We start from the raw sequence: 14,438 nt of genomic DNA, 5'->3' as shown, positions 1-14,438 counted from the left end.
GGGGCCAGGGGGGTATGACAGATGAGAAAGAGAGAAAAGAGGGACAGAAAAGAGAGACAAAAGTCTTGCCCATCTCTGCAAAGTGAGGGGTCGAGAAGATGGAACCTACAGGTCCTTTCTCCACCTGACCTTTCCTGAGTCCGTGTTCCTAGGGGAGCTCTGGGGGTGAGGAAGCAGGGCAGCCACAGGGAAAGGCTGGCTCTGAGTGGGAAAGGGCTCGCCCCGCTCGGCTCACCTTCCTTCGGAGACGGAAACTCCTTTGACTGTAGATCCAGCTTTTTGGACTCCGCTGTTACCTTCTTCTCCTCTCTGGGGCGGCTCCAAGAGCCCAGGCTGTGGAAAGAGAAGCCCCAACAGCCCAGCCAGGGACTGTGAGCTGAGCCTGAGATTCAGGCTGGAGGTGAGCGTGCAGTGGATCCCAAGAATCACCTCTTAACAACCCCGATGCCCAGGTCACAGCCCGGACCAGCGAAATCAGAATGCCTGGGTGTGGGAGCCAGGCTTCCATGTTTTTTAAACATCTCCAAATGTCCTAGTGATTCTTATAGGCAGCCAAGTTTGGAAGCCACTGGATGTATGGGAATAGTAAAGGCTGGGTTCGAATCCCAGCTCTGCCTCTCTCTAGCTGGGACTTAACCCAGCGTAACTCAGACTCAACCCTTCTGAGCCTCAATTTTCTCATTTGGGAAATGGAGATGAGGATCTGAGAGGATGGCCATGAGATGAGACCTGAGCGCACAGTGGGTCTACAAATAGTAAATGAGCAGCAAATGCGTGCCCTCCCTCTACCACATGCGGTGACTGACTGCACAATGGTCACATTTCTTCACCTCCTCTGTTCCCCACCCTTTGCAACGGGACTGCAGCTCTGACTACTCCACACCCTCTGAAGCTGGACTGGCCTCGTCAGCTGCTTCAGCCAAGAGAATGCAGCAGAAGTGATGTTATACCCATTCCAACCCTCACCTTCAAGAAACCATGGAACTTCTGCACTCTCTCTTGAACCCTGAAATCACCATGTGAACAATCTCAAGCTAGTCTGCTGGAGGATGAGAGCCAGGAGACCCGGACATCCCCATCACCCCAAATGACTCTCAGATAAACCCCATGTGAGGTTCCCCTAGACCAGCCAGACCCCAGCTAGTCCACCAGATGATCAGAGACATGAGTGAGCCCGCCAAGGTCATCCAAGTCTGTCCCTGATCAGTAGGACCAGTCAGCTACCCGCAGACTTGTGAAAATAATAAAGGCTTAATGTTTTCAGGCCATCGGGTTTGGGGGTAGTTTGTTAGGCGGCAATAGCTAACGGATACACCCCTGTTCTAGTCCTCTCCTGCGACACGTTTCCTCCGCCTTACTCTAACCATGTCTGTCTTGCCCCTGCTTCCTACCCTGGGTCAGACGAGGGACTCCGGCCTGCAATCGCCTTACCCATAGCTGTAGTAGGGGGGCAGCGGGTAGGGTATGTGCCCCCGGGGCATCAGGAGGAAGGTACGCACAACATGCCAGACGCTGCAGACAGAGAGAAAGATGAAGGAGGCCCTGAGGCTGATACCCTTTTCATAAAGGAGCTGCAAAAAAAAAAAGAGAGAGAGAAAGAGAGAGGAAAAAGTCAGTGCTACCAGGTTCACGGTAGCACTATTCACAATGTCCAAAGGGTAGAAGCAAACCAGTCGCCCATCCACAGATAAATGGATAAACAAAACGCGATACCTACATACAAGGAAATATTATCCTGCCTTAAAGAGGAAGGAAATCCTGCCGCCTGCTATACAACATGGACGAACCCTGAGGGCACTAGGCTAAGTGAAAGAAGCCAGGCACCACAGGACAAACACTATAGATTCCACTTATAGGAGGTCCTTCGAGAAGCCAAATTCATAGAAACAGAAAATAGAATGGCGGTTGCCAGGGGCTGGAGGGGAGAGAGAACAGGGAGTTATTGTTTAATGGGGACAGAGTTTCAGTTTCACGAGGCTGAAAAGAGTTCTGGAGATGGATGCTGGCGATGGCTATGCAATAGTGTGAATAAACTGAACGCCACTGAACCGAACGCTTAAAAAACGGTTACGACGGGAAATGTCATGTGATGCGTATTTTATCATACAAAAAACAGTCAGCGTAAGAAGCAGGAGCATGAACCCTGTTTCCAAGAATGAGTCTTCTTGCCCTCCATCCTGGAAGCGGATCAAGGACACCCAGTGCACACACGGCCTCCCCATCACCCCAAGGCTCACCCATCCCCACAGCCTCACAGAGCCTCCACGTGTGGCTTCCCAGAGATCATCTAACCCAGTGCTTTTTTTTTTTTCCCCGATAGCAGCCGCGTCCTTTTGTTCAAACAAAATTTTACACAAAAATTCAGCTCATGAAACACGCCAGTGGGGAGCAGCCCAGTCATTCTCCTCGGTGACTGACATGCTGCTGAAGAGCACCCCTCAGTGTCCTCGACACCAGTCTGAGGGACACTGATAAAGCCCAACCTCCTTATTCTACAGAGGGTGAAAGCGAGGTCCAGAGAAGCACCGTGACTTGCTCAAGGTCAGAGCAAGCGGCAGCAAGGTCAGCCTGACCTAAGAACTCTAGCTCCTGCTTCGGCACTCTCTCCTTCCAACTCTAAGGCGGGAGGAGAGAGAGGGAGGCACATCAGCGGAAAGGGGGACCACCTGGAAAGTGGCTCCTGTACCAGGGGTAGGAAGGCTTGAGTAAGTAACCCAGGGGCTCATTCTCTGGGTGGCCGTCCAAGCCAAGATGCTCATGGGACTAAGCTGGTCTCATAGCTGGGTAGTGACTCTCAGAGATCCTTCGCTCTTCCCCCAAAGGCCCACTGGCTGTGCCAGCTGCCTCTGGCCTAAAATAAAGCCCAAAGGGAAGTCTCAGGTTGGGCAGGTTCAGATGTCAAGGACCCACATTCTTTCATTCCTTTCACTCAGTCATTCTCAGTGTGCTAGCTTTTGTCTTCCAGCTTGCTGCTGCATAATCACAGAAGAGCTGCCAGAGTTCCGGCTATCACACCCTCCCACAACACGCAAAGAGGAAGAGTGGGAAGGGGACCAAGGAGGAAGCCTTTCTTTTTGTTCTGCTCTCACCTTCCATCAGGGAGAGAAATGTCCCCTAAAGTCTTCAAATATAAACGCCCTTCATCCCATTAACAAGGACTGGTTAATATGACCACCTCCACCCTTCACTAACAAGGGGGAAACGGATTGCCAATTGGCTTAGATCAATCAAGATTCATCCCCTGGGCTGGGCACATCACTGCCCAGGTGAAATTGTTAGCAGTGAAGAAGGTGGAATGGGCTGTTGGGTGGGCCGCTGATGACCTGGCAACGGCCCGTACCCCTGAATCCTAGCATTAGCCTTGAAGGGAGCTGGAGAGGCCTCTGTGTCTGCCCCTGGGGACACTAGCCACCCCCCACTTCCTTTACAAACCAGACGCTCACAGGGGTGCAAACACCCAGTTCCAAAGAGCTCCCACCCTCTGCCTACCACTGGCCTAAGCACACATCATAGACACACCTTCCCTTAACCACTGCCCCAAATCACGTGTAAATGTAAAGAGGGGCTTAAGGATTACAAGCTCGGGTTCTAGAACCAGATAGGCCAGGGTTCAAGTTCAAGTGTCACATTTACTAGCTGCAGAAGAGTTAATGGAGAAGAATCATGAAAAGTTCCCAAGACAAGTGTCTGGCATATATAAGAGTTCAGTAAATGAAGGCTATTGCTAATTCTTACCTTAATGATAAGGAACACAGCTGAGGAAGAGTCAAATGCTCCATTGTAGAGAGTGATGATGGTTGAGCGGTGTTTGCCAAATAGGTTCCCAATCTGGAAAACACGTGACCAGCCTGAATCACTTATGTATTCATGAAATAAATATTTCCTGTGCACCCAGCAGGTGCCAGGCTTTCATTATACCTAGACCACCCTAGACCAGCCAGAAGCTACCATCTTGGCTTGGGCCAACCCTGTTTGAAGCAGCTGATATAGAAAAGTGTTTTGCCTTCCCCTGCCCTCCCCGGCCTCCTGCCAGGTGCCTGGGATGAGGACCGACTACTCCCACCTGCAGATTGGTGATCAGAAACAGGATTCCCCCGACAGTGAGCATGGGCATGGCCAGGAAGAGCAGCAGCGCTGAGTCTGGAACAAAGACAGAGGTGGGTCGTGTCATAGTGCAGCTCAAAACGGGGCCGCATAATCTGGCTCTCACCTGCCCTAAATCTCCAACAACCCTCGGGCGGGGCCCCAATTCTAACCAACCCTCTGGAAACTGGAGTTTTAGGGGACTAGTCAGGGCTCCCCTAAATGTCCCCACAGAGAGACCCTGCAGAGGTCTCCTGAGCCACCTGCTTCCCCACCAAAGTTGGTCCTCGGTCTGTGGCAGGCCTGGATCTCTGCAAATAGAGGCAGGACTTAAAGTGAAGCCACCGCTCTCTTCCCTCACTAACCTACAAGTAGCTCTCTATTCACCCTTGACACGGGGAGAGAAGCTTGGACTCGGGTCCCCAAACCCGCCTCTAATTCACTATATGGCTTTGAGCCTGATACTGAATCTGTGACTCAGGCATCTCATCTGTCAATGGGAATAAGTCCCTGCTCTTCCTGTCTCATGGGCTGCTGTGAGATCTGAAGGAAAAACTAGCCATGGATTGTCCTTCCTCTGTTCATTAAACTTGGAGCACTTCCTTCATGCCAGGCAGTGTGCTTGACACTGGAAATTCAGGATGAGTAAAGAATATTTCTTTCCCTTTAAAAACCAATGTGGAAAAAAATTGTTATAATAGGTCTGGGAGGTGTTGGGTAATAGCAGAACCACCAAAATGCCAAGGACAGGGGGAAAGCTTGAGAAATGGTCTTTCCTAAACCACAGATCTCTGCCCACCTTCATGATTTTGGCAATAACCCATGCCTGTTCTATTATTTGTCTTTAAGTCAACAGTGCTCTTATCCAAAAGAAATCTATTCTTTTTAAAGGAAACTTTATATCACAATTGTAAATGAAAAGCAACTTGTCTTGCTTGTCACCATAGAAAGTGGCTACAAAGATAAATACGATGAAAGAGAAACAATGTTATTAAATCGTAACTGGATACAGTTGCCCTCAGAAGGTTCAAAGCCTGAAACAGGCTCCTGCTACCTTGTTGAATCATACTAGCCCCACAAGGAGAGCTTTGCTCATGAAATCAGAGACTGGGGTGGGGGTGGGAGGACTAAAAAGGGAGTAACTTTCCCACCAGGTGGGTGATTCAACGTACATTTGTTCGTATAGCATGTGTGTGCTTCCCGAAGTCCTCTAAAGTAACGATCATTCTCCATGTGGAGAAGCGCAGTAAAGTGCCATGTCATGTTCCTACTATTTGCCATTCAATTTCTGTCCTTATGAAACCTACAGCTCTCCTCATGCACTAAAGGTTGGTTGCTATTCCTTTCGCAATAGGGTCAGCGTGGTCCTAACACTTTTTTTCCCCAAAACAAAAAGCCCTATTTGATGCGGGAAGGGAGAATTGTTGCTCAAAAGACTTTCAAATGAGAGGCAAACATCCCCCCACATTCAGCCACTTGAAACTCATTTACAGGCTTTTAGGAAAGATAAAGCCAGTTTGATGAGAAGAGTGGTTTTAGAAAACTGGCCTGAGGTGCCAGGCTATCTCATGAGATCTGTTTGGACAAAGACACTCAGGCTGTGTTTACTGGGCACAAAGGGAGACAGCCCGTGACGCTCTCCGGCTTCAGCACAGGTACTACACACAACTAACCCCCAAATTGAGCCACCTGATCTGACCCTGGGGGGGAATATTGGAAGGCATCTCTTGGCCAGCCAGGGAACCCAGACCACTTCCCACTAACTTGCTCTGTGGCCTTGAGCAAATCTTTGCCAGGGGTCTCTCTCCAGCCTTAGTTTTCTCGTCTCTGTAATGGGGGAATGAACCTGATCGGAATTCCCAGACTTTGCGAATTTTACATGTTTATAGACCAGTACAATTTGAAAGGAAAACTTTGGACTACAATAGGGTGGTCAACCCTGACCCTACTAAGTAAGGAAATTTTCAAAAACAACCGCCATTCACATTATCATTCCGTTTTTAAAAGAGCATTTTCACACGTGGAAGAGGAAGAATGTAGTCGTTTGAATAAGTTTTACTCTCTGAAGCAACTCCTCCATTGTACTCATTCTTCACCTTTCACGGCAGACTACACCGTCTTCATGGGCCAGCAGCCGCTCTTCTGAGGATTCTTTCAGACTCAAGGTCTGTGGATCTCTGAATCGCCACGGAGGTCAGCATGTGCTGCCATCACTTGCAGCACCCGCCCCATTCACCAGGTGGCCCTGAGCTTCAGGTGTCCCGTCCACCCACCCGACAGCACTCACCTGCAGAGATGAAGGCGATGATGAGCGTGGCGGTAGTGTAGAAAAATCTGAAACACACAACGGGAGGTGGACGGTGTTGTCAAGGAAAGAGAAATCTGGAGGGACAGGGCGGTCGAAGTCCCAACAGGCCGATCCCTTGGAGAGGGGGGTGAGTGCCTGGTCTCCGAATCAGAACCTTGAGTCCTGCTTCCTCTTTGCTGTGTGACCATGGGCAAGGCACCTCCCCTCTCTGGGCCTCGGTAACCTTTTCTGGACTGAGCTAAAAGGAAACGATTGGACTGACCTAGACTCTAAGCTTAAATTTCTAGGGTGCTATAATTTCAGGACCACAAACCCAAGATTATGGGGATCTCTTAGAAGTTTGGGGGCCTGCAAGGCATAGGGGAATTAAAAGCAATACCTAAATGTGATATTGTGATTTATAATAAAAAATAGGTATTTGGTCTTTGTCCCCAGCCTCTGACACAGGGCTCCGAAAACCCCTAAGTGATAAGAACACTAGTATCTTTTCTTCTCATGAGGGGACTCTGGGTGGGCTCTTGGATGGGGCCTGGTCCCCAGAAAGACTAAGCCACGATAAGAATCTTAGAATTTTCAGTCCCTTCTCCAACTTTTCCAGCAAGGAGAGGCACTGGAAATGGAGTTAATCATTGACCATGCTTCCTTGAGCAAGCCTCCAGAGTCCCAGTAGTTCAGAGAGTTTCCGGGTTGGTGAACAAATCCACATGCCAGGAGGGTGACACACCCCAACTCCACGGGGACAGAAGCTCCTGCTCTTGGGACCGTCCCAGACCTCGCCCTATGTACCTCTTCATCTGGCTGATTATCTGTATCCTTTATCATGTCCTGTAGTAAACCACTAAACATAAGTAACTGTTTCCCTGAGTTTTGTGAGCTGTTCTAGCAAATAACTAATTCCAAGCGGGCGGAGGAGGGGGCGGTTATGCAACCACCAATTTGTAGCCAAGTCACATAGAAGTGGAGAGGGACTTGGAGACCTACCACTTGTTGTCTGCACCTAAAGTGGAGGGCGGTCCTGTGGGACAGAGCCCCCACCTGTGGAATCCGACGCTACGTCCAGGCAGAAAACGTCAGCACTGGGTTAACTTGTGGGACACCCAGCTGGTGTCACAGAATTGCTGGTGTCACAGAATTGCTCAGAGACCTCCCCACACCCAGCTGGTGTCACAGAATTGCTCAGAGACCTCCCCACACATTTGGTGACCAGAAGTGCCAGAAGTGAAGCGTTTCTGTGTGAAGGTAAAGGAGAAAACACGGGAAGAGAACCACAGGTTTTTCCGGTATCGGTGTCGGTGAGGTGGGATGTGCCAGAACGCTCCTGGCTCGTGGAAACATGTGGTTTGGGACGAGAAAGGGTGAAAGGCTATGGGGCGAACAACCTTTGATTCCCTTGTGGCCGCGTGATGCCCCACGGTGCTGCGGTGCTGCGACCAGTTACTAAAGGCGAAACTGACCAATGAAATTTAGAGATGGCTCCCACTCTTAGGGAGTTGGTTCACTGGAGGCATCAGAAAATGCAAACTCATAAAAATAAATAAAGGGAGCTACACAATCTCCTGGTCGTTGCTATCCGTAACAGCTAAAATGAAGTTTAAAAGAGAGTGCCGACCTTGATGCCAGACCAAGGACAGATTTGGGTCAGCCTGAGCTTCAGCCACCAGCCTCAAAGCCGGCTGACCAAGGGAAAAATGATGCCAGGACGACAGAAAGTACCTCTAAGACCTCTGGTCACCAAGAAGGTAGCCAGTGCGGAAGAGGAGAAAAACCAAGATACTACTGAAACCAGAGGGCGTTGTGTGAGGGAGTTGTTTCATTTTGTGGATCGGTATTACCAGCTTCCCGGGACATGCCACTGAAATGGACCGTGAGAGTAAGTAATTTGGGGCTGTCTTTGGTTTTGAATGGGGCAGAGCGAAAGAGAGTGTCTCGGTGGATACAGGACCCACAGCTCACTAAGGAAAACTCATACATGGCTATATGTGATCCAGACACAAAAGACACTATTCCTGAGGGAACGGCCAGCCAGGCAGACTGGAGAGAAACCACTGTAGAGTCTGTGTCCCCCTATCAATGCCAAGTGGATGAGGCAGCTGATTCGCTTTGTATGCAAGCCACATTGGACTGGCTTTATGATAACCAGGAGAGTCACACTGAGTATGCCCAGGTCATGGGTTAAGGGGGCCCCCACATTACCTTGTGGCTGCAAAACCACAGGAAGCCTTATCGAATGTGCCAGCTGCGCTTGCCCATGTGAGTCTCATGGATGCTAATAAATATGTCGGTCTAATTAACAACAGAACGGTAAAAGGCAGAGGAGAGAAACAAGGGTTGGGCTTTAGCAGTGTAGAAATTTTTAAACAGTTATTAAGGAATAATGTGAAGAAAGCGAATAGTACCGTGTTTTCACCATCAAAATTTAGAATCATAGTCTCTCTTTCTTGCCTTTGAATAAGGCCAAAGAGAGACATGGTCTATTTTGACAACCTTAAAGCAGACTCCAGGAATGTCACCAAAAATAGCACGACCTTTGCAACCAAACCCGACAACCAGTACTTCATCATTTTCCTCAGTAAAATTCAAACCCCCATCGACTATAAAGGCTGCGATTTTTTTTTTTCCATTCTTCTCCAGCCAGACCCTGCGGCACTTTCTGATGGCAGAATATGGCTATTTGGCTTCCACCCCTGCTTTTTCCAGCACGGTGCCCTCTGCATGAGAAGTACCCCCCGACAGGGCCTGCCTGCAGGGCCAGGCCCCAATGGGCTTCCCTGCACTGTTCAATCATGCCACTTCCGCTCTCATCCAGGGGCTAAAAAGCTCTCTAGGAGCATGAAGCCCAGGATGCAGGCCCCTCCTACTGGCACTGTAAACAAAGGTCCTTAAAACAAAGGTTTCGACACAGCACTACCAAAGGCTGGGTGGGCCAAGAGGACCCGCTGCTAGCCCCTGCAAACAAGTCCAGTCTATTTATCCCAGTTTAGAAAAATTTCTAAAGCCAGAAGACAGAGATTACAATGAGAAACCTGACCAACAATTGCTTGTGGCACATTAATCAGGTTAAAGATTGACCAACGGGCCGTGGTTCCTGGCTCCCTCACTGGAGACCCAAAACTCTTTGCACAAGAGTGGGTAAATATTTATCAGAAGGTTAAAAAGAGAAGTTTCAGGACTCCTTGGAATAGGAGCCTCACACCAAAACCCATTGGAGAAGCCTTGGTGCGTGCTTCAACTCTTACGAGAGAACATGAAATTGTAAGAGTTAATAAGACTGCAAAAATTGGAATGTTTAAGCAGCCTTTATGGGAAGAAGTTGTGTTTCCTTTACCTGAGTGTTTGATGAGAACGGCCAATGTGTCAGACTGGGGAACGCTTCCTTTACCTAGTATTACAAAACCAAAACCTGTTGATAAAAACCTAATGGAGGCTCCAGCTCGGTATGTAAGGGTTGATGGGATCAAGGCTGACGGAATTCAGCTTGTGGGAGAATTGGTATGTTTGAGCAGGATGTAGGGGACGTGGTCTTTTCGACTCTTTTACCCGATCATATTATGGAGACGGACACTGTGTCTGGCTGGGGAACAGTTCCCTTACCTAGTAATATAAAACAGAAGGCATAGAAACCTGCCCGTCGAGCCACGTCATTGGACCTGCTAAACGGGAGCCAGTAAGAACACCTGAGTCCACAGGGAGTGAGGCAGAAGCTGGAATGCGGGAGGAGACACGTTCTCAGTGCCACAGCCCACCTGGAGCCCAGACTGGGGCTGCGGTGAGGCTGGGGGGCACCTCCCAGTGATGACTACTCGGTTTGGAACCAGAGAATTTCCATCCGAGAGGTATTTATTATCTTGTTATCAGACGTTTATTGAAGCTACACCAATGACCGAAGGTCGTAAAATGATCTTAGAACGTGAAACACCCATAACGTCTGGGAGGATGATGGAGAAACGCTCTAACGAAGGTGGCAGTGCCCAGGAGTATTCCCTCATAAAATGGAAAGGTTTCTAGGGGTCATGCTGCCTGGGCGGTGCGAGGAGGAGGTACTCACGGCAGGGAGCCTTTCTTCCCCTGAGACCGACTCTGGAACTATGAGAGGAGCTGCTGGATTCTGCTGTCACTTGGAAAGTGCCCTACAAAGGACTCTTAATGGACCAACAAGAGCTGCTTGGCTTGTGGATGGCCATTCCATGCTGAATGGACAGTTTCCTGTTTAGAAGACCACCATCCTGATCAAAGAAAGCAAAAGCAGATCAGCTCCGGGGGCTGAGCTGCAGGCTCTTCTCCTAGCAGAGAGGGAAGGGCTGAACACTGGAAAAAGCACCTGTGTTTGGGTTTTTACTGACTCGTGGGCAGTGGCCAATGGCCTGGCCGTATGGTCGGGCAGAGGGCAATGGAAACTGATTAAAGGGATGTAAGGGCGGCCAGCCCTGTGGAAATCGCTATGGCACTTGAGGGGTGCATTAAAGTAGGACATGTAGATAGATACGCAGCAGAAGAACCCCTTTCCAAGTTCAGACAATGATTGAAATCAACAAACAGATGTCCCTATGTGCTCGCTTAAGGTGGCCACCTGGGTCCATGAAATAAGTGGATATAGGGGTGTAGCAGCAGTGCAGAGATGGGCTGGATCTAGACATAGCCCTCTTATACCCTCTGAGGCACAAAAGGCCACTAAGAGCTGTTTTGTCTGCCAGCAAAAGAGACAGACTGCAGATGGCCATGTGGCAGATTGCCTGGGGGGAAGGCCCTGCACAGAGCTGGCAAGAGAGACGGGTGCTGGAAGCCCTGGGCAGCTACAAATGGGTCCTGACAGGAACAGACACTGGTTCTGGCCTGGGTTTTGCTTATTGGTGGTAGATGAGGATGCTCAGAGTGCTATCAAAGGACCTGCTTTATACCAATTTGGACGGCTGACCACTGCTTCTTCAGACCAAGGAACACCCTTTACAGACCCTCGTGTCTGACAATGGACAGAGACAGTCTCCTCAGAACACTGGTGTGATGGAGAATTGGAACAGGCAATTGAAAACACTGGTTGTTGAAAACGGGGGAGATGAGAGCGGGGAGGGCTGGCCTGCACGCCTTTGCGAGTGTGCGCTCACACTCAACACGAGGGGGACTACGGGAGTGTCCCCGCTGGAGAGATGCCACCCCAAAATATGCCTTTGGGATATTGGTTCTTTTAAGCTGGTTATTTTTAAGAAACACAAGACTCAGGAAGAACGTTTGACCTTCCCCCAAACATCCTAAAAAAAAAAAAACTGTCGAGGACCTACTCCGGGAAGAGAGCCAACATCACAGATAACTAGTTTCATCTCAACTGGAGGGTGAGGGAAGAACCTAGCAAGGCTGTTCGATGGGAGGCCTCTCTATCCCACTGTTAATGACGGTCCAGCAAATATTTGCTAAACAAATATTTGCTTCATCATCTCCATGCTGCCTTCTTCACCTCAGAAGTGCCAAACCACTACTCCTCCCTTCCTCCTTGGCTCAGGATTGCAGGTACGCCTCAACTGCCTGATTCGGCGGGCCCCCCATTCTTATGGAAGCCCTGTATATACATATGTATTCGATTTGATTACTTTCTCCTGTTAATCTGCCTCTTGTCGATTTGATTCTTAGACCAGCCAGAAGAACTCAGAGTGGGAAAAGGGAAATTTTCTCTTCTTCCGCACAGAGGACCTACCAAACACCTGCTGACATCTGAAGTGGGGGTCGGTCTCATGGGACTGAGCCCTTAACCTGTGGGATCTGACGCTATCTCCAGGAAGGGAGCGTCAGAACTGAGTTAAATTGCAGGACGCCTAGCTGGTATTACGGAATTGCTTGGTGTGGGGAAAAGTCCACGCATTTGGTGACCTAAAGTGTCAGAAGTGAAGTGTTCTGTGTGAAAGTAAAGGAGAAACACAGGAAGGAAGACTGAGTTTTTCTCAACACGCCGTGGCCGGAGAAGGGAAGGGGCAAAGGAAGAGGAGGGAAGAAGGGGAGACAAAACGCCAAAGACCAAGAGACTGAAATAAAGTCATTACGTTCCCAGACGCTTAGAGAACAAGGGACCTCCTGCTCGACTCTGGTCATTTCTCGGCCCAACCGGTCCTCCAGTCCCTCCAGCTGACAGCTAATCGCTCACGTGCCTGCTAGGAGGTATTTGTTTTGGTTTCTATCAGCCCCCAGCAGGCCATGTGACATAAGCAATCACAGCTAGTGTGAGCGAGATCCAGTCCTTGGCCCTCCCTGACTCGTCTGCATGGGAGAACTGCCTTGATGGCCTTCCAGTCAAAAGGAGCCTGAAATTCCACCATCGGGGACACTCAGGAGACCTTACCTTACCAGCTGAGCCTTCGGGGAGCGATGGAGGGTGAGGAGATGCTGATTAAGCCTCAACCCCCTGGGTGTGAGTCTTGTAGGAGATGCGGATAAGGATTCCCCAGGGTGAAGGCAGAGTGACAATGTTAGGTGTTTCTAATTTGGTAGCTTTGGCCCCAGGCCAGCCCTCACAGGAAGGAGGTCTGGGCTCTTGCTCAATTCAGCATCCTACTGAAAACACATTTGCATGGAGCAGAAGAAGGAAAGGGAAGTAGGGGTGAGGGAAGAAGGTGGGTCCGCACCCTGGGCTGTTTCCAACAGAGATGCTGGGGCACGGCCTGGCAGGGCTGCCCAGTTGCCTGGCCTGTGTCTCCCTTCAAGCAAGGCTGCTGCCAAAAGAATCTCTCTTGCCCACCTACGCCCAGCCCAGGCCTTTGGGGCTTACATGGCTATGAGGCGGGCCACGGTGGTCTTGAAACGGTCAAAGATGTAGCCGGTGGGGAAGGTCATGAAGTTGTTCATGAAGGACGCCAGGGTGAAGATGAGCGAGAACCTCTCGTCCTGGGCTTTGCAGTCTGGAGGAGAGAAAGGACAGTCTCAGGAGCCCAGGGTGGGTGGGCCAGCCTCCCACTCATCCAGCCTTCCTGCCGGGTGGGCCCCCAACCTGGCCCCACTCTAGGGCAGCCTCTTCCATCTCAGACAGCCTGCCAAGTGGAAAGTTCCCCCTTAGCCGAGTTGAAATGTGACTGCCCCTGATCCCTCAGAAGCTGGTACTTCCCTCCCCAGGCACCCCTTAGACCGAAGTTGAGAAGTGGGGGACAGGGGAGGCTGACAGTTCCTTCTTTTCACCACAGAAAGGCTGGCAGGGTGAGAAGGGAGTAGACTCCTTCCTACCCCGTTCTGCCAGCCACGCACCAGACCCAACTTCCTAGAGAAGGCATCCACCCTTTGCCATCCAGCTGGTGGCACTGCCCATTGGCCCCTTGCCAGCCCCTCCCTTACCATTCTGCCCTGTGGCATTGCCCATTGGCCCAGCATCTGGTTTACACAGCTCCTCAAAGTAATGCTCGGTTTTGAAGACGAACACCAGGGACACCCAGCCGAAGAGGACACCAGCGAAGCCAATGCATTCCAGCAGCCCTGTGAGCAGGGTGGCCACGCGCAGGGGCAGGCCCTGGCCTGACATGGCCCAAGGTGCAGCAGACCCTCAAATCCCACTGGTGGCCTCCGGGGCTGCCCACAGGAGCTGCAGGGCCTGGCGCTGGAGCACTTGGAAAATTCTTCAGGCCGTCCTTTCCGTTCACGTAGCTCTGGCTCTGGCTGTTTCCGGCTTGGCAGAAACCACGGGCGGGTGATTCTCCGGATCCTATCAAACAAGACACAGGCCGCTTGGTACAGAGGGCTTGTGGGAAAGGTGAAGGTGGACTCAGTGCTCTTCATGGGCTGGAGAGAGAGGCCAGCTGTTAGAAACAGCTGCAAAAAGCCTTTCTCCATCCAGTCGCAGCTGGCAGTGGGTGGCAGAGCTGGCACCGAACCCAAATTCTGGAGACTGTCCATGAAAATGATGCCAGCGGCAACTCAACTCTGAACCGGGCACAGGGCGCGAGGGAACTTATTTATGTCAGACACCCTCACAACAACCTGACAAACTTGGTGTTTTATCTTCCGTTTACTGACAGGGAAATTCGGCGATTTGTCAAAGGTCACATGGGCTAGTTAGTCACAGAGGGCCAGTCTAACACCC

General features: G+C 50.5%; 1 protein-coding gene across 2 annotated transcripts in view; it reads right to left on the bottom strand.

The window, feature by feature from the left end:
* Positions 1 to 14,413, bottom strand: part of SLC43A3 (solute carrier family 43 member 3) — a 30,001-nt gene extending 15,588 nt beyond the window's left edge. Inside the window, exons 1-7 of one of the 2 annotated variants that reach the window (XM_023522615.1) lie at positions 13,697 to 14,413; positions 13,140 to 13,269; positions 6,371 to 6,417; positions 4,064 to 4,140; positions 3,736 to 3,828; positions 1,432 to 1,571; positions 236 to 333 (exon numbers count right to left, since the gene is read on the bottom strand). In XM_023522615.1, coding sequence (XP_023378383.1) covers positions 236 to 333; positions 1,432 to 1,571; positions 3,736 to 3,828; positions 4,064 to 4,140; positions 6,371 to 6,417; positions 13,140 to 13,269; positions 13,697 to 13,880 — 769 coding nt within the window. In that variant the 5' untranslated portion in view covers positions 13,881 to 14,413. The remainder of the gene's footprint in view (positions 1 to 235; positions 334 to 1,431; positions 1,572 to 3,735; positions 3,829 to 4,063; positions 4,141 to 6,370; positions 6,418 to 13,139; positions 13,270 to 13,696) is intronic. The other variant, XM_011379060.2, reaches the window with a different exon arrangement.
* Between the last annotated feature and the right edge of the window lie 25 nt (positions 14,414 to 14,438).

This window comes from Pteropus vampyrus, unplaced genomic scaffold, assembly GCF_000151845.1.
Source record: "Pteropus vampyrus isolate Shadow unplaced genomic scaffold, Pvam_2.0 Scaffold352, whole genome shotgun sequence".
NCBI lineage: Eukaryota > Metazoa > Chordata > Mammalia > Chiroptera > Pteropodidae > Pteropus > Pteropus vampyrus.
This window is presented reverse-complemented; position numbering and strand designations above follow the sequence as displayed.